Consider the following 22,596-nt stretch of genomic DNA (forward strand, 5'->3'; position numbering starts at 1 on the left):
TGTGTTGTAAGGGATCATGTTGGCGTGACGGAGGAGGACCCCATTCTGTGTAGTGGCAGCACAAAAGGTGGTGTTACCCCCACGTTGCCCTGGGACATGGATTATAGCCCCGTGGCCAATGATACGTCTGCCTCTCCTTCTTGATTTTGTCCTATGAACCCTGCCTTATCTATGGATATGAATTCATGTGATTTCCTCATTCATCTGTAAAACTCTCAGAAATACATTGAAAGACAAGATTGTGTAGTTCAGCATAAGTCTGGAATACGGGGGGGGGGGGTCATTTGACAGGCAGTGCTTAGGAATTGCAAGGAAGTGACATCTTGATATACTTCTGTGTCTAATGTATACAAGTGTGTTTATAGTGTTTTGCAGATCACTTTGTGTATTGTTTTGCAAAAAGTGTGAGGATGACATTGTGCTCATAGTGGTGCAGATCTGGGCCATGTTTTGCTCCTTGAGTGTCAGGTTTTGATAATTGTGTAATACTTTTGATTGTAGTGTTTATGCATTCGAAAAATACTGTAAGTTCAGTAAGAAAAAACCTGACCTCTGACCTGTAGTAGATGGTCAAGTTAGTCAGATTAACTTCCACAAAATGATGAGTAGTCTGTGTTTTTACAGCATTAAGTAGAAATAAAAGCGAGTTATCCCCCAAACATTTGTATTGAAAGTTTATTCAACCTGGTCTTCATGACAAAGTGCTTTTTTACAAACAGACAGGAACATAATGAGTAACAGACGAATCACATTGTCATATTAACTGCAAAACGAAGAAACTAAATCCTTTGGTTTGTAAGCCTCTTCTTTCTCATTCATTCAAAAATAAATATCAAAAAAGATCCTAATCTATAACTGCTATATGAGCTCTCTACAGTGTTTGTGTTGCACGGAGCAGCTTATATTTAAAAAAGAAGGAATTCAGCAAACACTTTAAGCTCACATGTTTATTCTACACTGACAGAAGTAGAGAAGAAGACTGCACTAATAAATCTTTAGACTTTAAAGGCACCAAAACAGTTTCCCTTTAGTGTGATTATCAATAAATATAAGATTAGATGAAAGCACAAACATAAACCAGACTCCCCTGACTTTTCTTCACCGTTAAACAAACTTCACCAAGTCAGCGAACACTAAACCTCATTCATTCCTCTTCACATTACAAATAGAAGATTTGCTGTGTAACAGAACAGATCCTTCATAACAACAGGTTGTGTTGTTCTTTGCTTTGCCCCGGAGTCGTTTTCTCTTTTCGTGCAAAGGTTCAACAATTCTCTATAAAGGAATTCACTTGAATAAATGAAGACTTCACATAATTAAAATATAATGTAAATACATTTTTAAAATCTTATCAACAGCAGGAATTTCCAAGTTCTAAAATGGTTTTGCGTGTGCTGAGAGTCTGTGTTCACACCCCAGTCCCTTCATCAAGATCGTAACTGTAAAACCTCGAATTAAAGTCCATCTCCTCAAAATCTGTGGAGTCGTATTCGGAGCCGGAGTCGACGATGGAGCCGGAGTCGAAGGTGGAGCTGGAGCTGATGGCGGAGACGGAGTCGATGGCGGAGGCGGAGCCGATGGTGGAGCTGGTGTCGGCCGAGAAGCCCTGGGAGGAGATTGCATGAACATTAGTAAACGAAAACATCACCACACCTGCTGGCAGCCTCCTGCAGGGTGGGGTGGACCTCAAAACAACAGAACATTATATTTCCACCACTTAGAGCAATTAAAGTGTTTGCCTTCCAATTAGAGGCACCAGCCCTGATCATTAGGTCAATTCAACACATTGTTCTCTGAGCAGGTTTGAATTATTTTTAGAATGACAATTGATTAAAGACACATGATGATCCTGAATGCAAAGTTCATTACACTGGTTCACTGCTTTGTGAACCTAAGTAAATAAAAGTCTTATAACAGTTGTTTGTGAAAACCTCTCATGACCTGAGCTCCCGTGACGTAACTCTACTAGATTAGTATTAGTAGTGGTTCTAAATACCTTTTTGCCTTTCTTGTATTTTATTTTTTTGGGTTTTTGTTCTTTGGGCTCGGTGTCCATGAAGGATACAAAATGGATCAGGGTGTTAAATCTGGATAAACACAAAAAAGAAACAGATTATTATTATTTCAGTTGGGAAGTGGGAACATCACGAGCATCACAAGGTGGAGAAAACAAACAAGTGGTCACCTCTGGTAAATCATGGCTAAGAACTGAATGATGACCGACGAAGCGAATCCCAGAATGAACATGAAGGCGATGGGGTCGATTTGAGCGTCTTCTCCGGTGTCTACCAGGTCCAGCGTGACTTTTGGGAGCCTGATGGCGAAGACGCCGTTGAAGATCTGCAGGGTGAAGGTCGCCACCAGCCACATGGCATTCATTATGAAGAAGGCGAAGTTGATCTGTGTGTGATGAGAAGGAAGAGATGAGTATCAGGATTGACTGCCCTCTGGTCTCAGGCGGGAGCTGAACTCAACGTCTTGGCACGGACCTTGTTCCTGAGCTCCCGCAGGTCATTGGCGATCTTCTTCTGTCTCTCTTTGTCGTCGGGCAGAGGTTTCAGGTACTTCTCCTGCAGCTCGATCCAGAACCCCAGCTCTTCCTGCAGGAAAACACACAACACCTTGTTTTAGTTTATCTCCCGATATATTAACACATTCACTCAACCTCCTTCACCATCTCTCTCTCCTGGACAAGGCAGGTTCAAATGTGATATTCAATGAAACCGATCAATCAGAAGAGACATATGCACCTCGTCCAGTGTCTCCTCCAGCAGCTGCATGTCAGTGGACAACTCCTGCAGTTCTGTGATCCAACCTGAAGATCAGAGCGAGACAAGTTTGAGTCAATGTCACATCTGCAAATGTGTCAAAGTATTTTACACAAAATAAAGCTTCCAGGGATTTTTCCGGGAGAACTTACTTTGGCTCAGAGAGTCGAAAGCAGGTGTTGCCAGACTGAAACGCAAACAGACAGAATATTAGTATCACCTCACGCTTTGTACGACTTTCATGTCAACCAATGTCCGACCCTCAGAACCTACCTCTGCTCTTCCTCTGGGATCCTGTCTTCCACGATGGTGTTCTGGGGCAGAGGCTCGGCCTGCTCGGGCTCTGGGACCATGCTCTCCTGGATCACGGTCAGCTGCGGATCTTCAGACCTCTGACTCGGCTTCTTACAACATTTCCACCATGTGGAGAGACGCTGGGCGGCGCTTTTGCCTGAGAGAAGAAAAACAGCTTCAGTTCAATCAATCAAAACTAAATTATTGGTATTGGTTTTGAGTGTAAGTGGCTTGTTAATGAAGTTCACCTTTCTGTGTTGTCACCTGGGGGGTGGGCGCTTTGGGCGCGGCAGCCTCACCGGCAGGTTTCATCTCCCTGGTGCCCCAGGACACGTTGTTCATGTTGACCATGGTGTAGATGGTGAGCAGGAGGTAAGCGCTGGGAATGCACAGGATGTAGAGAAAGCCGTAGAACACAAGGTGGAATTCCTGAGGATGCAATATTGCCGTGATGATATAAATGCAGGCCATGCCGATGACAAAAATGCTGCTGGGTGTCAGGATGGTTTTGTCCTTGATCATCGAACCTGACAGAAGAAAAAGGTGCAAAAGCAGCACAATCAGAATCAAGTAGCTCCACATGTGACGTATTAGTTATACTGGTCCTAACACAACTTACCGATGATGGTCATCGTCACCACCAACATGAGGAATGCATATACGATGCTTAAACCTGCTGCCACATTGATCTGAGTGTCTGCCTTCAGCTTGAAGCAAAGACCCAGGTAGATGGCTGGAGGAATCACAGCGATCACCAGAGCTGCAGCGCTGTGCAGGTCGAAGATGAAGGCCAGACTTCCTGGATGACACAGAGGAACAGGAGCAGACACAGGGTTGGTCTTACATGTAGATCTTGCCTTTGAGCTAAGGGCTTTTATTGCAATAAATAAAAACCAACCTGCAGTTAAAAGGCAGATGGTAGCAGGTCCCAGCACGGCTGAGACCATGGCAAAGAGCTGGTAGAACATGAAGGGTTTTGAGATGGACGGGTTCTTCTTGCAAATGGTCGCGGTGGAGCCCAGCAGATCCACCACATTGGCCATTGTGGATGGTCCCCATCGCCGTCGCTACCATTGGTAGATAAACATTAGCATGATTGTATCCCGTTGGCATCAAAATATTGGTGAACAGGGTTTGATGACCTGCAGCGCCCACCTGGTTGTAAAGCTCTTTGAAGTCTTCAGGTGCGTTGGTGTAGGCGTCGGAGGCGGCGTTGTACTCCACCCTCCACCCCTGCTTCAGCAGCAGCGTGCAGAGCCAGCGGTCCTCACCTGCAGAGGACAGTACGTGTGAGAGGAGGACGGAGAAGACCTCGGACAGACAGGACCTTCCATCTAACAGCTTCCGTTACCTTGGTCGTACTGGATGTAGTGGCTCGCCTCCATGGCCTTGGTGGAATATCTCTTCATCACGTTGTCGTCCATCAGGGCCTCTGCTCTGAACAGGCTGAAGCAGCCGGGGCTGCACAGCACGCAGCCAATCACGTGCTCCGCTGTCTTCTGCAGCCAGTGACTGATGCAGTACTCAAACTTCTGGAACCACACGGCAGGACCTGCAGAGGAAAGACAGATACCGTCAACCTTAACTCAAATCGTTCCTTTTTCCTCCGTTTGAATTGATCTTTCTTTTCGTTACTCGATGCCGACCTGATCCCGTCGGGTGAATCCTCCCACAAGCTGCCCCGACACGCGGGTACACTTTCAAACGATCCATGAGCAGCAACACAGCGGCCGGCTGGAAGTCTGTGTCTCCATCTAGAGCCAGGATGTAGGTGTTGTGCTTCTCTTTCTGCAGCAACACAAACAGTTCACTTGGTTTAAATTGTAAGAGTAAAATCTTTCATGTTTTAATTAGAAATGATCTGCATGAATGTTCAGGTTTCCCTGGTGTCTGACCTGGACCTCTGCCCTCAGCTCCTTCTCATCACATCCCTTCTGCCAGCGGGCATGAAACTTAGCCATGAGTTTCCAGCCCAGGAGATAGTAAAGGTACATAACCTAGAAGGCCAGAAATTAAAATGTCATATTCTAAAATTCTGAATTTTTAAATATGCGATGTGTGTAATTCTACCTCTAGTTGTTATTTTCCTACCTGAGACCATCTCTTCCTGTGGCGGATGAGGTCTTTGTCCTTGAAGTGAACGTAGATGTGGTTCCCGTGAGGCATGGTGATGACGAGTCGACCTCCGTACGGTGTCGTGATGATTTTCTGGTCGGGGAAGTAATGCCGCTTCACGAAGAACTTATCATCAACGTTTGTAAAGATGCTGAGGACGAGGAATGAGAGGAGAATTTCGTTTTCCTGGTGGTCGGCCAAACATCCCTCTCTGGATTAACACTGAAATGTGCAGTTGACCGGCTCTTACCTGTAAACTTCTTTCAAGATTTCCACAAGGTTCTTTGCGTATTTGTTGAGGCGACGCACTTGATTCCCCTCGAACGCATCATCGAAGTATATGTGGGCTTCGAAGGAGAAGTCGTCGAACCTGGGATTTGTCCTCGGTCTGTACCTGTCCATTCTGCAGGGATCAGAGAAACAAGCAGAGGAGCTATGAGCTTTGCATGTTGTCTTGTTTGTGAAGAATCTCCTGTCAGAGTGCTACTTGGTGGAGGAAGGTGGCATGGATCAGGAATGAACTCCTGGTGGTTCTAGGAGTCACTTTGCTTAAAATTGCATTCTTCAACGTTGTCCTTGTCTTACCCGGAGAATAATTCATGGATCATAAACAAGGGATATTTATGAGTTTGTGCAATTTGGTGCAGATCAAATTACGGATCTACTGAATTTAAATGTGTTTTCATGAGGAGACGGTTGGGCCTTGATGATTTCCAGTTAACTCACCTGAATATCGATATAATGATGTTCATCATCTCATCGTAGGTCTCGTGCCACATGGTCGCACACAGATACAACATCACCGGGTCCAAGCCCTTAAAGCTGCACATGAGAGGATTTGCATAATTGAAAATTAGTGACATCGTACAAATTGTTGTAATAATGGAACGAGATGGGAGACTGTTCCCTCGCGTGCACAATGAACACTCACTTCTTCTTCTTGTGTTTGGACTGGATGTCGTAGCGGGTGTTGAGGAGCAAGGACTGCTCGATAAACGCTCCTTCGTACAGCCTCCGGACAAACATGTCCTGGGTTCTCTGGATACGATTCACATTGAGATTCCACAGGTGGACAGTGGCCAGCACGAGCCCGAGCCACCAGGCCACGGCTGAACCTGAGGGAAGATTCAAAGATGGACCATCAAAATTCTGAGAATATTCCGCACTGAAAAATAAGTCAATCTGTGCAGCTACATCCGGATGAGAGGCTTTGAGGGTGGGTTGCCGTGTGTGGAATAATGTCTCCTGCACTCAGCAGAGCCCTGTTGCTCTCGGGTATGTGGAACAGGGTGTGGTGCCCAGAGGAACTGCACATCTTTCCCGATATGCAGACAAAACTATGTGTCCCACTACAGGAACTTCATGGGTATGTACTCTATGGCTGTGAAAATGCATTGCAATGAGCTGTAGACACAGCTCTGGTTCATTACCTGTCAGCAAGCCGATGTCGGTTATTTTGGACATGTCCAGGAAGCACAGAGTGTGTGTGACATCTAACACCAGCTGTGGGAACACGCTGCCATTCAGGTTGCGGTTTGTTCCATCCACCACCACGTGGCAGTAGCTGGTGAAGTTGATGCTGGCGGTTCCATTCTGACCGACTCTGTACTGCTGATAGTAAACGATGACGGGGATGACCAGCAGAGCCATGACAGCCAGAGAGGCCAGGTACAGAGGCAGGATGAAGCAGCGGCGCAGGGCGTGCATCTTGCAGCCGGCCACCGCCAGCCTGTGGCAGAGCGCTGAGGAGATGAGCTGGACCCCGATGATGATGACTATAACCCGGGTCTCACGGCTCGGGATGGACGTCACGATGTCCCAGTCCATTTTGGCCAGATGGACGTAGGCTCCGAGCACACAGGCGGTCACCACGATCCTGAGCACGCTGGTGAGGATGTGCAGGATGTTCTGACACCTGGTTGTATCTTTACAAATATCCTTGAGGAAGACGGAGCTGCTGTCCTTGCTGATCACTTTGAAGTAGTTCTCCCACCAGTTGAAGGACACCAGGAAGGACGCACCGACAGCCAGACCCACCCAGGTCAGCATCTTGAGGTCAGTAGGATCCTTCATGATGTACAGGACGATGAAGAGGATGTAACCCAGCAGGATGAGGAGGAAGGCGCTGATGGACGGCAGCAGGTACTGCTTCTTCTCCTTGGCTTTGCACTGAGCGGTCAGCTGAAGCAGCGTGGAGAGGACGGCGACACCGTTCAGTATCGTCACGTTGGTCACGATGTCCAAGTGTGGCATCGCCACGATGGTGAGGATCGCTGCCCCCACTGACACCAGGAACTCGAAGAACAGAACCTGAAGAAGAGAAATTATGAAATTGAACCACACTGACACCAGCCAGGGTCTGCTAGAGTCAGGGATGATGTTGTCAGATGTTGACTCCTGTCTTACCATAGCAATAGTTTTCTTTCTTGGCAGCTTTGACGAGTTGTAGCAGACCTTCCACAGGCTTTTGAGAAGTAGAAGGACACTGGAGGCGATGAGAGAGCAGCCGATACACAGCAGAGCGACGGGTTTCTGCTCCGATGACAGGACCTGTGTGCCTTCATTTGCCAAAGTGACGAGGAGGAGGAAAGACGTCTGAGGATCAGAGGAAGAGGTGAGTCAATGTGAATCAGCAGCTGCTCCACAGACATTCACTGGGCCGGTAACTTAGTGAAATGCTTCTGAACTGTCTCATTACACCAACGTTTAATTTAAACTTAACTGTAATGTTCAAAAATACTTTCTCCAAATCCTGTGACCCACTTCCTCTTCATTTAGGAACATATTTAATCATAATCCTTTAGTGTGTAGCTCATATATATCATTCATTTCACTTTAAAACATTTATAAAAACAACTGACCTTGCTGCAGAGGGCCAAGCCGAACACCAGCAGAGCGACTAACAAGAGAACGATGACCTTGAGGAGTTTGATAAGTTTCCACGGCGTGTGTTCGTCTTCGATGACGGGGACCTCCCGGCAGGTGTCCCACGCCCGGCTGAGGACACGGCAAAGAGTTCACAGTCAAACAAGCGGATCAAGGAAATTGTGATAAATACACACAAATACATAAGAAGTAAAAGAAGTATAGTAATGAATAAAAAACATTAAAAGATAAGGTAATGTGTTTATTAATGTGTTGTTACATGAATGCTGGTACCTGACGATATGACTCAATATATTTAAATGAATCAACAAGTTGAAATAATGGGGAATGTTTTCATAATTGAATGATAACGAATGTATTTGTGATTACATCTGCTTAGAAAAACATTTTGGAACACACATTATATATTTTCTGCTTAAACAAGAACAGAACTTGTGTTCTATTCCAAAATAAAACAATATATCTAAATATATATATTTAGTTAATATCTAAAAGTCTCACTAATATTTCACCAATCTCACATTCGTTATTCTTGAAAATAAATATGAATGGCTGAAACTTGACTTAAGGTTATTATAAATATATCACATGTAAAGCGCGGACTTACTTCTGCTGGTCTTTGTCTTCCTCCATGATGATGATAACAAATGGTTGATTTCTGATTGAGTGCCCGTATATAAAGCACTTTGATGACTCATCTGAGTGCTCCGCCCCCAAAGTGCTGCTGCAGGTGAATCATGAGAGCAAAAAGTAGTTTATTCTAACAGATTTCTCCTGAGCGGCTCTCACACAAGCATCTCAGTGTGTCGGGAATCGAACTCCAGAAGCTGACTGGTCTGGGCTGGGATCGGCAGCGGGGTCGGGTTTTGCATAAAAACAGGTCGACAACATTCCCAGAGCTGCAGATGTGTCAGAGGTTGGAGGGGGGAGCTGCTCACATTATATATGGTCAAAATGTTTCCCTCTCATGTAACTTATAACATATTTATTCCTTTTTCTCTTATGATTCCCTCTTTATTTTCAGAAGCTGAATCAGAATCAGAAAGTATTTATTGCCAAGTAGGTTTAAACCGACAAGGAATTTACTCCGGTTGTTGGTGCATACAATGAACATAGAAACAAAAAAACTTAAAAACACAATAAATACAACTAACATAGGAAAAGCAATAAAAAGAAACAATATATATTTACTCACTATTTACTTCTTATTTACTCACTTTTTCTAATATTTATACAAAGTAACATTTATTTAGATAAAAACATATCTAAATAAAATATATATAATGGATAAAATATATAAAAAGTGAAATGCAAGATGCAAAACAGTGAACAGTGTCAGATTGCAATATGCAATGTAATGCAGTATGATATAATATAATATAATGTGTTAATTTAACACATCCTTGAGGTGTGGGGGTGGAATGAAAGTCTAGTTTGCTTCCCCCCCCGCTTTAGGACTAATAAAATATTTTGTTATGTCATTAAGGACATGTTGTGCAGCTCATATTTGAATAATTAGTTTAATGTGTGTGTGGTAATCGTGGCAGAACAAGTCATTGGATTATGACGTACTTTATAATTGTCTCCACTTTGACTCCATTAAAACTAGTTTCCAGGAAACTTGGTGGAGGATGAGATTTGTATCAGGGGAGGACTCATTATTAATGAAAGAGAATAATTCCTGGATCTTGATGATAACAGTCAAGGAACATAAAAAACCCGAGAGGACGTCAGGCTCTAAATCTGAATTTAACCTCACGTGAATTAAATCCAACAATTCAAAAATGATACCTGGAGTCAAATAACCGTGTTGTGTGTTCATTATTTCAGGTTCATATATTTACCCGCACTGTTTGGCTTCACCTCACTCTGCTTGCCACTTTGAAAAATGTGGACATACAAGCTGAAGCGTTTTTACTTGTTGATCTGGAGACAGCCTCGATTTATTAAATAACAATGCATGGGATCAGATAATTCCTGCACTTTTTGATATTCTCTATTAGTTTATACTTTGACTGGTTAGACAGCTTGAATCAGCTTGAATGCATAACTGGCCAGAGAAAAGGCGAGTGCTGGTTTCCTGCTGCGACTCGCTGTGAAGACACTGGTTTTACAGCCGGTGATGAAAAGTTCCATAAACAGTTTCCAACAACGAAGGGAGAAGCGTGAAGCTTGTGAGCTGCAGCCGATCAAATGTCCGTCACGTTACCCCTGCTAATAACTGCCTGTCGAGAAAGATGTGACAGGAAGCAGGTTTATTTCACCCTGCAGACTTGCTCCCCCCCGGGCCTCTGTGAGGACACATGTCCAGACAGTCGGTGGCTGATGAAGCGGTGGACTCGTCTTTCTTTCCTGGCCAAAGACATTTGCGTCTTGATTCTGATGAAGCTCAGGGTCAGCGTGTCCGCCCTCTGTCTTTGGTTTTTATTTCACCAATAAAATCCACTCATTCTGCAGCAGAGACACTTTTAACGGTGATGAGAGAATCTGAAAACATTGAGTTTTATCCTCTTTGGTGCTCAGACTATTTTTGATCTGCCTTAGCAAACTTCATATGAGGGTAATACAATCTTAGCAACAGGAAACCTTATTGCAAACTTCATCCACTTACAGACACAGCTTCGCTCTGGGGTACGAGAAACGATGAAGAAAACATTTCTCTTGGTGCTGAATGCAAAGAGGAATTTACACTCAACCTCATTTTTTCTCTGCACTTGAACTCTTGAGATAAATCAGTCGTGTTTCTTTCCTTCATTCGTCTTCTTACTGGAGGAGACAGTTAAACCCACATTCTAGAGGTTTTTACGAGTGTCTGGAGGTGCATTGTTCCGTGTTCTGCCAAAACAACTTACAATACCAGGTGAAGCACGTTCAGCCCTGCGTGTGGTTTGCGTTCAGTATGAACGCAAACCACACGCCCAATTTACAAAGAAGCCATCATTAACGTTTGCAGTACTGGATTGTAGAGGGACAAGTAGTTCATCCTGTGATTCATAGATAATGATCTGGTCTGTTCTTTTGTTCCTGCAGCTGGTCATTATTAAACATCCTGGAGCTGATGAGAAGTTGATTTCTTATTAGGATTAAAAGAAACATTAAGGAGAGTGTTAACACATCGTGGACAAAGACATGTGGGATTAGAACCTGTAGTTACGCTCATACATAAAAGTGACAGTGAGTAGGACACATGATCTAAAGGTGTTTCAGAATCAGAATCAGAATCAGAATCAGAATCAGAAAGTATTTATTGCCAAGTAGGTTTACACCTACAAGGAATTTGCTCTGGTTATTGGTGCATACAATGAACATAGAACATACAAACATAAAAACACAATAAATACAACACACATCCTTTGTGTCCCAGGTCACTGCAGCTTCATCAGAAGACTCAGACCACACGTTCACATTTCTGTGCCTTAAAGGACGAGTGGACATGAAGTGAGGAATCCTCAGTTCGTTGAGAGAGAGAAGGAACAAAGAGAAACTGGACTCGTTCATTTCTGTTCAGCTCAGTTTTCTGTTCTGTAACTATGTGATGACAGAAATGTATTATTTTATTCCAAATTAAGTGGATTAAATTAAAATGGTAAATATTCTCTGTACCATCGAGGACAGGACTGAAATATGGTCTCAAACAATATGTAAAAAAAAAACTACTGCTGTTATTAGACGAAGGCCAAAGATCTTTATTGTTTTCTTTGGTACCAACATTTCCATGTTAACAAATCATTTATAGAAACTACAATTTGTACTGAAACTGTCAAACTGACTGTTTGTTATTGTTAAAGATTTATAGCGTTGTGAAGTTGTTGGTATTTTGATAATGTGAATAAGATACTGGACATTTCACAAAAAACGTATATCCAAAAATTCTATTACTCTAGAATTGTTTTATTAAATAACGAGTTGTATGATTATTGTTTCTTTGCTTTTCTTGATTTGTTTATATGAAACTTTTACAAGTGCTCTTCTTTTCTATAGGAGAGTCCTTAACTCACGTTCAGAGCCTCCAGTCAAACTGATGTATCTGATGTATTTGATGTATTTGATGTATTTGATGTATTTGAAGTACACAGTGATGATAATACAACTTTTGGCTCCTGAGTTGATAAAGCAGCAATTTAAAAACTGCTGTGCAATGCTTCTCACATTAATCATAAGGGTAATTATCAGGATGTCCTGAAATATAATTTCTATATCTGGTTGTCAGTAAGTGGAAAGGACACGTGAGTCAAGTGTAATTTCTGCTTCCACCCTGTGGAATCGATTCCATTGTTTTCATCATGATTATCTTCTGATGAAGCTCCAGATGAAGTCTTGAGTCATGACTCTGTGGTTTCATCTGAAGGTTTCCTTTGACAACGAGCTGAGACAATGACGATGGAACCCTTGTGTCCTTTGTCCAAACCACTTATTATGTCGCATTCAAATAGACGCCCTCTTACAGCCTCTTCTTTTTGTCTCATCCCGTCCAATGACGTCTCTGGAAATACTCATTTGACCTCAACCTCGATCTTTGGCTAAACACAAGCAAACCAGGACTTTTCCATAACCTCAACCACGCATGACGACTAAGGTCTGATGGAATCATACAGGTCGTATCAGAGGGTAGGGGAAATGACTTGAACCCGGATATGAGCTTTTCCAGGCGTCTTCTCAACTGGATTTTCTACCATCATATGCAAATAAAGACGGATGACGCTTCTCCACTTCCTGCTGTTCAGTACGGCCATCTTGTGGTTTTGATATGATTGAGAGTCAGTCTCTGATCAGACACATGAGCACAAACATGTGATGAGACCGACCTAAAAGGACAGAAATCCCCTTTTAAAAGAGTTTAGACTTTGACTTTAATTTGGTCCGTGTCCCTCCTGAGCCGCTCCTCTTGTTAGGAAGCACAGGGGCAATGAAAGGTTTGTGTGGAGCTGCAGTTTGCCTGCTGGGCAGTAGGGGCAGGACAAGCCGGTGCAGCCAGGACCAAACGCCCTTTGTTGGCTGGGTCCACTAAAGTCTCTGAAGGACACAGCTATTTCAGCGTCTGTGCTCATGAACATTTTGGTTGAAGGTGCAGAAACCTTCAGGGTCTTCTCTGAGTTGCAGGACACCTGAAGCGTTGCAGGTGCATCTGGAGAGCTCCTGCAGCAGCAGCATCATTCACGTGGGATCTAACAAAGCTGTGACTCATTCCATTTAACAGGAACTGGGATTCATTCATGTCAAAGTTAATAAACCTCTCAATCACACTTGAAGCTTTGCTGTGGAAGAGGAAACCAGGGCACCGGGATTAATTTGAGTTAAGTCAACATGTGGGTGTGATCCCTGTCAACATGATACAGCTCAAGTGAGGTGTTATAATGCATCACTCACTAATCCTTCTGTGGAACTGCTCAGGCATCTGGGTGAGTCGGCTGATAAGAGGAAGAATCACTTTCATGAGGCAGTTTCAGCTCAATCATACGACAATCACAGGTTGTGGAAAATAATCTGACAAAGTAATAATCACTGAGAAGACTTTAAAGCTTTATTGTCAGAAGAAAATAGAATAAGGAATATTTAAAGTTAAAACTAAATTAAAATTGGAATGATTTATGAGTCCATATGTCGACATTTTGAGCACATTGGTAGAAGCCACATTTATTTGTATTTTGTGGAATGAAAAATATCAACATTCATATTTAAACATGTATAACTGAGCTTTCTCTTGTTTCATGGAACCAACTCTGAAATGTGGATTTAAGGAGCAGCCACTTGTTGATTGACAGATATATATTCATTGTTTTGGCTGTGAAATGAATTAAGCCACTTCTGGAGGGAGTTAAAGCTGCAGTCACATTGTGGAGTGGATATTGGGGCCGATGGACAGAGGGACTCCCCCTCCCGTCCTGATGAAGGCCCCCAGCGAGCAACACAAACGTTTCCACCAGTTCTCTTTCTTCCCAGCGCTCAGTCGCCACAGCTGATCGGTTTTCACCACACAAATTATTTTCCTCTCAAAAAGAAACAGTAAAAAACAAAAAAAACAGGGATGTGACCGTGAACTGCTAAAAAACAAACTAACACAGGACAACAAAATTCACCCATATGCCATCAACGGGGGGGCGTTTGGTCCTAAATGGAACACAAGAAAAAACACCCTGACAAAAACAATCCACCTGAATTCTACTTAAAAGAGCCTTTTTCAACCTCTTTGACCTTTTCCGTGTCCGTCCCTCTGTTCTGTCCCTTCCTGTCTCACTCTGCGAGAAGTGGTCTCTGCTGCGTCTCACTCGTACTCTGCGATCAGAACCATCATGCCCACTCCGAACAGCAGCGCCAGGATCTCCAGCAGGGATTGGCCGAAACTGGAGCGGCCGGCCAGCAGCTCCGGGAGCACCGTCACCGTTGCGATGTAAACAAACCCTCCGGCCGTGAACGGCAGGATCCAGGCAGTCGCCGCGGCGCCCACGCCTTCGGCCAATAGGGAGCAAGCTGTGCCAGCCAAGGCTCCCAAGGCCGTCAACAGCTGTAGACACATGGCCTGATGGGAAAGAGCGAGAGGACGATGATGGCAACACATTCAACATATTTGAATTCATAAGGAGTTCCTGACACAGGTTAATAAATACCTTCTTTTTGGTGCATCCAGACTGGACGAGGATGGCGAAGTCCCCGATCTCATGTGGGACCTCGTGCAGCAGGATGGTGAGCGTGGTGACAGCGCCCACTGCTGGACTCACCAGGAACGAGGCTCCGATTGCCAGGCCGTCGGTGAAGTTGTGTGTGAAGTCGGCTGCCAGGTTCAGGTAAGCCGAAACTTTGATGTCTGCATGATGGAGAGAAAATAGAATTAGTTTGTTTAAAGAGAAGAGTGAGAACAAACACCCTGTTTGACGTCAGTCTTTAATGAAGAGGTTTTTATAAGTGAGTGAGTGAGTCGGCAGTTTACGATCTGCCATTAAGGAGAAGCCAAGTACACAAACCTGCACCAATGAGACTGAATAGTAATTATGTTTATAATAAGCTAAATGGATTGATTGGCGGGTGGGTAAGTCATGTAATCGGTATGTGCTTGAACCTTGTAATACCGGTAACACAGAATACTGCAGTAACTCTCATTGATAAGGTCTTTGACATGTTTACAGCTTCAGACATTGCAATGTGCGCTGAGACCGAAGTCCCTCCATCTGTTCCAGACATAACTAACGAGTTGCCCCTGAGCGAGCTGTAAATTACAATCCTCGTTTCACGGCAGTACAGAATGTCAGGTTACTGGCTTATTAAAGATTTGAGCTTTTTAGTTTAGGCTCACCACGCTGCAGTTCAGTAAAGAACCACCAGGAGGCAGCGTTGATCTATAACCTGAATGTGTTGTTCACCTGTGATCGGTTCCTCTTTCGTGGCCACCTTCTTGTCTTTGCTTGCTTTCCCTTTCTTCTTCTCATCCTTGTCTTCCTCTCCATCACTGAGCTTTTCCTTGGCAGCGGCTGAAAGTGTTTCACAGAACAAAGGTCAGCTCCAGTCCCCAGATCAGATTTAACAATACAGGTTCTAATACATTATGTCTGACCCCCTGGAAAACATGATGATGTGACAACAATACATTTTTCTATCTTCTTTTATTTTTAAATCAGCTTGTGATCTACTACACCGTACCAGGGGAGTGGCTGTGGGAATGTCCGTGGCCGTTCCCTCCCTTCAGCAGACGCACAAATTTCTCTACAACCAGGAAGGCGATGATCCCACCGAGGACCCACAAACCCACCGACATCATGTGGTCGTGCGCAGCTCCTGTGCAGATAGAGGAGGAGGAACACTGGTTGGAACTGGGATACATGAGTGTGATTCTTCCACGGTGTACAGGATAGAACTAAAAGCCGTGCGTCACAATAGGAAAGATGATAAAAGGTATTTTCTTTGGGGAAAGCGCACCGTGGGAGTGACCATGTGACTCTTCACTTGCATGCGAGTGTCCGTGATCTTCCTCTTCGTCTTCATGATGAGAATGAGGCTCTGTGAGAGAAAACAACAACAAAATGTCACACATTCATTAATACCAGTCCTCTAAATGTGCCAGAAGTATAAACTCTGAATTTGCTAGTCTCAGGTTAGCCCACTAAGAGGGAAACCAGCCTACAGTGGATGGACTTCCTACCCAGTGCGTGGGGTATGAGGTGGAGGAAGGCGTCGCCCAGTAGTCCGCCGGAGGCAAAGCTGAGCAGCACCTTGAGCAGGTTCTGGTGCTGGTCGCTGTTGGACTGGACTGGGATCAGGAACAGGATGAAGAAAGGAGCCGCGCTGATCAGCAGGGTGGCTCCGATAGCCTGCACACACCGACAGAGGAACGTTTACTTTTCATCTGTGTTTCATGGGAGATGTCATAAGGCTTCAAGATGGATGACAATGCAACATTGTGTAAAACAGGAGCTGGAGAAGACAGAATGGGAATAGGTGTTGATGTTTGCAGACAGGGTGTGAACACGTCATCAAACAGGACACAGCCGACCAACATGTGGATACAGAGTGCGGCTCCAGCTGTGTTTGATCATCTTGTACTTCTGTGAGTCACTTAGTCAAGAGGAACAACATTGATAGGGAAGGAACAGTTTATGCAAGGCCAGCAAAAATAAAAAAAACTGCTAAAAGCTGCTGGTGAGTGACTGGATGTAAATAAAAAACTGACTGAGTAAACACTGCAGCGATGAAGCTAAAGGTGAAGCTTCTTTTTGCTCGTACTGGTCTTGTATGTCGGCCAGTATGATTTAAGATATTAGACCTAAAAGTGCCAGATTCCGTTGAACCAGATCCACAAATGAATCCCTGAGGAAACAATGAAAACGTTCTTTTTCGTGATGTTAGAGAAAGTGAAAAAATTCCTGAATCTGCCCAGATCTGGCTCGGCAACTAAATTGTGCCGCACTACTTCTTGGCCGTCTACAGTGAGTTCTTAAGATATTGACTCAAATAATTCATCAAGAAATTCCCATTGCAATTTCCTTCTTTAAAAAGGTTGATTGGTTGTCTGACTGAATTTATGGTTAGTGGTTCACACCTACATCTACATTTATTGCAGAACGTCAACGTATCCTGATTTTCAATGTGTAGCTGGAACGCGAGCAAACACATGTTCATACTTTCTAACCTACAAATTTAAAGCTCTTAACCCATCAGTCAGAGTTTAGCCAATGAGCGCACCTGCGTCCAGAGCTCCATCGTGTCCCGCTTCTCTCCGTCGGCCTCTCGCTTCACCCTCTCCTCCTTGTGCGCAAGAACAGCTTCTTCATGATGAGCGTGTCCGTGGTCATGTCCATGGTCATGTCCGTGGTCATGTCCGTGTCCGTGGTCATGTCCGTGTACATGGTCATGTCCATGGTCGTGTCCGTGTGCTTGTCCATGGTCATGTCCGTGGTCATGTCCGTGGTCGTGTCCGTGGTCGTGTCCGTGGTCGTCCTCAGGCACGTTAGCCTGTGCGCTCCACTTGCTTGCTCCGTGGAACATCTTCACCTGTTCGCCATGAGAGTGTCCGTGGTGATCATCTTCTCCGTGGGCGTGGCCGTGGTGATGGTGGCCATGTCCGTGGTCACCATGGGAGTGAGCGGATGTTGAACGGGAGGCTAACAGAAGTAATGCTGATGTGGCCAGTGTCAGTGCCAGCAGACGTAGACAGCCCATGTTATCCCCTGGAGAGACAAGATGACAGAATTAATAGAAACTCACAGGTAAGAATGATGATTAAACTCAGAGACCATGTTTACACCAAACTCACTTCGAGAAGACGACAGATAACAGAAGATGTGTTAATGATCTGTCTTTCTACATCGTATACAAACCTCTAGCTCCATCTTCCTGCTGGAATTGAACGTTACTTGGTTTGCAGGTAACAATAACTCTGTCTCTCTCTTTCTCTTTATGTAAATATGGACACGTCTGTCAGCAGAAGACTACTGCAGCGTCTACCTCATGTCGCAGTAACAAGCTAGTGGGTCTGAAACTGTTTCAGATATAAAAGCAACAGGAGGCAAAGAGTTTAAGCAAGTGAAACAGATGAAAAGGCTCAAGTTCAGAGACAAAGATCTACTCAACTTATTGATATGAATAATAATTATGTATGGATTTCCTTTGATTTGTGAATGTAATGCATCTTGTAATCCCAACCAGGGGATGGGCCGAATGCATCGTCATCATTGCAGCTTTGAAATGATGAGTGTGAAATTGAACTGTGGAAAAACAGGAGTGGGATTTTTGTCTGGTTGACTCTTTCAGACCTTTTCCAGAACTGACCAGTGGAGTCACTGGGGGGTTCCCAGTCAAACACAACAACATTGCACGGTGACTCTGCAGCACAGTTAGCATCTCGGTGTGTTGAGTAAGACTTGTGCTATGCTAACCATGAATTAGCAGCTTTGCCCTGAGACACAGCTGAAACCCGGTCTGCAGGACGGGACCCTGGGGACGAAGCCTGGCGAGGACACCTCATTGTTGAAGTTATAACCGAGAGGGCTAACTTCAGCTATTAGCCTGCTAGCTCGGATGTAGCCTCGTCTGGTGGTGGGGGTTTATTTGCAAGTGTGAAAGTGATGCGGATAATGTGCCCGCTTAGGGTCAAGTGTTCTCAGTAATCTCACAGTAAACAGTTGGAGCCGGGAATCGAACACCGGCCACTGCTTCCACAAGTGGCGCCTGCAGCTTGCTAGCAGGCTAACTAGCTCGAGTAGCCGCCTGCTAGCGCGCCGCCGCAGCGCGAAGAAGCGGATAGAGTGGGAGACGTGATAAGAGATGAATGGTTGAGCCTCACCAGAGTGTGTCTGGTGCCGCTGGCTGTCGGGCCGCTCGGTACCGCTCCGTCTGCTCGGCTGTGAGACCCGTGAGGTGCCGGAACCCGCTGAGCACCAGGAGGCTAATGGAGGCTGCGCAGGGGACGTGGCGTTTACTGGACTGCGGGAACTCTCGCGAGAGTTCGCTTCATCTTCGACCGTCATCTTCGACCGACAGTTTTCAAACTGGTCCCGAACCAGTTCCTCCTGTTCACATTAAAGTGTGTTTGGTTTTTAATGACTTTCATAGCGTCATGTAAACACACTTTATACTTTCCATGATGCAAAACATGATTCACAATGAAGGACAACAATAACTCAAGTAACAATCACTTCCACTGACTGTGAGCACACACACTCGTTATACACACAGTAGGCCTAATACACACTCCCTTATAAACACACCCACACTTAAACACACACAAATACACTCTCACCCACTTATACACAAACACACACACACTAATACACTATCACCAACTTAAACACAAACACACTAATACACTATCACCAACTTAAACACACACACACACCTCGGTATGAGCGATAGAAACTGACTGTACGAGTGTAACTGCCAGTGTCACCTGAAACAAATCTGTATCAGAAGCATTCACACTAACCTTTACTTTGAAAGTATTTATCACTCATAGAAACATCACAGAGAGTATTTCTATATATATTTAAGAGACCAGTGTCTAAGCTGCAGCATCACCAGGACAGTAAAGTTATTCTTATTATATAATGTTGAGGCCGATATGATCATTTTCTTTATAACATGATGAAATCATTGTACTTTTCATTTCCTCTACTTCTTTAGGAAAGGCAGCACTTTGACTCTTTCACATTTCAGTCTGCTGAACAATCATTTCAACTGAGGTCAGTTTGTGTAGAACTCTTCAAATGAAGAAAAGAAAAAAGAAACCATTACATTTACCAATAACTCAAGTCCACTGTTTGTTTTTTTGTCAGCAAGATTAAACAAATACTGGATGAATGCTATGAAACTTGGTGGAGGATGTGGATCCAGTATGATATAGAAGAGAGCCACAACCAATCTGACCTGTTGATTATTGTCTGAGTTTATCTTTAGTGCAGTGAGAAGATGTTTGAAGACGGAGCTGCACCTTCATCCTGGCTGCAACACACTCAGCTGGAAAAACACTGAAACACCCCAAAGCCCATCAGGGACCAGCGACATCAACATCAGCTTCATATCATGTTCACAAGTGTCAGAAGTGAGGACTCCATGACAGCTTCAGGGTTCAGTCCTGATACCGGACATCCTGACTCTGCTGTGGATCACAAATAGAAACAGGTTGAGCAGGATATTTTCCAGGGAGATGAAATCAAAAGACAGAGAAGAGCAATAATTTAAATCATCTTTATGAAGTTCTATAAATACAAGGGGAAAGTCACTGAGTAAATGACACAGACCTTTAATTAACTGTTAATTAGTGTTTTCAATGATTTACAAGCTTTATAAATAATGAGGATTATTATGAGGTGAAATATTGTTTCATGTCGAATGTGTGACTCTCGCTTATTATTCTGACACCTGACAGTAATTCAATCTCGGATTGTAATATGAATGTGAAGCTGAGACCAATAATGCATTTTAGTGGTGATTATATATTATATATTATCCACAAATAACTAATATTGATTAGTAGAGAGCAACATAACCCAGAAATGCAGCATGTGTGACAGAAAGATTTCAAAGGTTTTCTTCAAACAGCCCATTTCTCTGCCAGTTTAGACTTATTATGAGTATATGTGTACTATGTATTCTATTGAGATTTATTCTATATTTGTTAGTTATATAAAATCCTTTCTAGCAAGTTATTTTACATATAAAAAAAACGGACAACTTCCTAAATGCATTGTAAGTGAATTATTGGTCTCTGTTTCTTTTTCACAGGTTTAAGTTAATCAATGAAAAACAAGGAGGAGCTGTTCCTCTTTAGAAAGTGACAGAGGTTCCTTCAGCATCTGGACTGGAGCTGGTGAAACCTCTGTCTGCCTGAAGGTCCGGCTGAGTCGGTAAACCCTTCCATGCTCAGCTGGAGATGAGGTTAAATACTGTCGATACTGATTTTTTCAATTATATACTGTTGTTATTAAATAGATAATAGGATATTATTTGACATACTTATGTTTACGGTTAAACTGAAGAGAATCAAATTGAGGCAGGACAGGATGTAAACACAACACGATCAAGTAGCGCCAAAGTAAAGTTCTCTCCAAACATGAACAAACAATAAATACATATATATTTTAAATGTCATATTTTAAGGGAGACAGATGTCAGACACACTCCCAGACAGACAGACAGATATTTGAATCAATCAATATCCCTGCCATTGAGTAAAGTCTACTTCAAGTTCACACGTTCTCTGGGGCGTCTGCAGCCGGCTGCTCATTTTGTCCAGGGGAGCTCCGCTGACCCCTGAGCCACTGCCGGGGATTGTCCCGATGCAAATCAGGAGGGGGAACCAATTCATCGTCGCACAATTCGATTAGACATCTGCATATTGAGGCATCTGCACCACAAGAAAATCTGCCAATACCTACCCTCCCTCCCCCTGCAGCCCCACATTCTCTGGCCCCCCACAGGGGTAGCGCCCCACGACCCCAGGGGCGGCCTCCATCCCTGCTACCCCCCCCCCCCCCCCCACCAGTCCCCTCCTGACCCTGTCAGGCCCAGCGACAATACCTGACCCCGCCCAAGAGACGCAGCGAATGGAGTTCAAGGTAAATGTCCCTTTCTCTGTGTCTGCAGGCTGCCCTGTCCGTCCCCTGTCCGATAATCACATGCACCGCTCTTTTTCTCTAATACTTTCTCACACTCACACACACTGTTGTAGAAGACATGACTTCGGCCTGAAAACGAAGGCGTCCCTTCTTCTGCAGTGGTTCCATTGTGATCACTTCTGACCACTGGCTCTTATTCAGACGTCTCTGCCACTCACACGATTTCCCTCCTTTTTCATAGCTCTTATTGAATCATCAGGCTCTCATGCAGCGATGGGAAGAGAGAGCCATGTCAAGAAGTTTAAAGCAACATGTGTTGAGCTTAACTACACACAATGCAAAGCTCCCAGCTCCATCCAGACCTTCACTGCTCCCTTATATTTTGGGAATTCACCTTGTGTATGTGTGACATTGAAGATTTGAGAAATGTTCTATCTTGTAAAATATGAAATTAGGAGATTTACTGGCCGTTTTTCTTCAAATATCCATAACTGGAGGCACCGCTCATACCTGGGATACAGTTATAATATAGGCCTTCACATGACAGAACCCTCAAAATGAACCAAACAACAGCTTTATTTATCTGCTTTAATGCATGGAATTTCCCAGAAACTCAGCAGAGAATCCATTAATTGATTTTTCATGCAGAAAACTTCAGCTCCCAGGTGTAAATGAGAGTGACTGTATATGAGGTGACACTGTGAACCAGCAGCTGCTCCACTAACATAAATAATAACTTTAGTATGTGCAGTGCAATTTTACAGCGTCAGATCAGGAGCAGGAGAGAATTAAAGTGCTGGTGAAGAAATGAAGCCATGTCTGGAACTGAGCTGGGAGATAAATGCAGCGCAGTGATTCTTATATGTTAAATATAATCTTATACAAAGAAGTGCTGCTTTAATTTCCCCTGTCATCATTTATAGACATTGGGTGGACAAAATAATAGGAACACATGCTCCACAGTTAGTCAAGTTGAGTCAAAGTTTATTTTA

General features: G+C 44.0%; 2 protein-coding genes across 2 annotated transcripts; both read right to left on the reverse strand.

Annotated features, from left to right (window-relative positions):
* Nucleotides 1-1,408: 1,408 nt before the first annotated feature.
* On the reverse strand, nucleotides 1,409-8,696 carry LOC133972678 (chitin synthase chs-2-like). Its single transcript, XM_062410244.1, has 22 exons — nucleotides 8,671-8,696; nucleotides 8,039-8,174; nucleotides 7,584-7,772; nucleotides 6,608-7,487; nucleotides 6,109-6,292; nucleotides 5,904-5,999; nucleotides 5,428-5,580; nucleotides 5,154-5,328; nucleotides 4,958-5,059; nucleotides 4,709-4,850; nucleotides 4,414-4,614; nucleotides 4,218-4,333; nucleotides 3,961-4,129; nucleotides 3,682-3,861; nucleotides 3,311-3,589; nucleotides 3,042-3,219; nucleotides 2,921-2,955; nucleotides 2,751-2,815; nucleotides 2,490-2,600; nucleotides 2,186-2,400; nucleotides 1,967-2,087; nucleotides 1,409-1,606 (listed from the first exon to the last, which is right to left on the reverse strand). The coding sequence occupies exons 1-22, from the start codon at nucleotides 8,694-8,696 to the stop codon at nucleotides 1,409-1,411; spliced, it is 3,951 nt and encodes a 1,316-aa protein (XP_062266228.1).
* A 4,866-nt stretch (nucleotides 8,697-13,562) lies between these two features.
* On the reverse strand, nucleotides 13,563-19,033 carry slc39a7 (solute carrier family 39 member 7). The gene is made up of 8 exons (XM_062409294.1): nucleotides 18,835-19,033; nucleotides 17,235-17,719; nucleotides 16,195-16,363; nucleotides 15,972-16,052; nucleotides 15,696-15,830; nucleotides 15,419-15,526; nucleotides 14,669-14,865; nucleotides 13,563-14,580 (listed from the first exon to the last, which is right to left on the reverse strand). Exons 1-8 carry the CDS (start codon nucleotides 19,016-19,018, stop codon nucleotides 14,326-14,328), a joined length of 1,614 nt encoding a protein of 537 aa, XP_062265278.1. The 5' UTR covers nucleotides 19,019-19,033; the 3' UTR covers nucleotides 13,563-14,325.
* Between the last annotated feature and the right edge of the window lie 3,563 nt (nucleotides 19,034-22,596).

This window comes from Platichthys flesus, chromosome 17 (genome assembly GCF_949316205.1).
Source record: "Platichthys flesus chromosome 17, fPlaFle2.1, whole genome shotgun sequence".
Classification (NCBI taxonomy): Eukaryota; Metazoa; Chordata; class Actinopteri; order Pleuronectiformes; family Pleuronectidae; genus Platichthys; species Platichthys flesus.

Coding starts and splice junctions, on each gene's coding strand:
- slc39a7 (XM_062409294.1), bottom strand. CDS start 19,018: ATGACGGTCGAAGATGAAGCGAACTCTCGCGAGAGTTCCCGCAGTCCA. Junction 16,053..16,194: donor CCTCATACCCCACGCACTGG/GTAGGAAGTCCA, acceptor TTTCTCTCACAG/AGCCTCATTCTCATCATGAA. Junction 15,527..15,695: donor TTCCCACAGCCACTCCCCTG/GTACGGTGTAGT, acceptor AAACACTTTCAG/CCGCTGCCAAGGAAAAGCTC.
- LOC133972678 (XM_062410244.1), bottom strand. CDS start 8,696: ATGGAGGAAGACAAAGACCAGCAGAA. Junction 4,334..4,413: donor CTACATCCAGTACGACCAAG/GTAACGGAAGCT, acceptor TGTCCTCTGCAG/GTGAGGACCGCTGGCTCTGC. Junction 2,816..2,920: donor TTTCGACTCTCTGAGCCAAA/GTAAGTTCTCCC, acceptor TCTGATCTTCAG/GTTGGATCACAGAACTGCAG.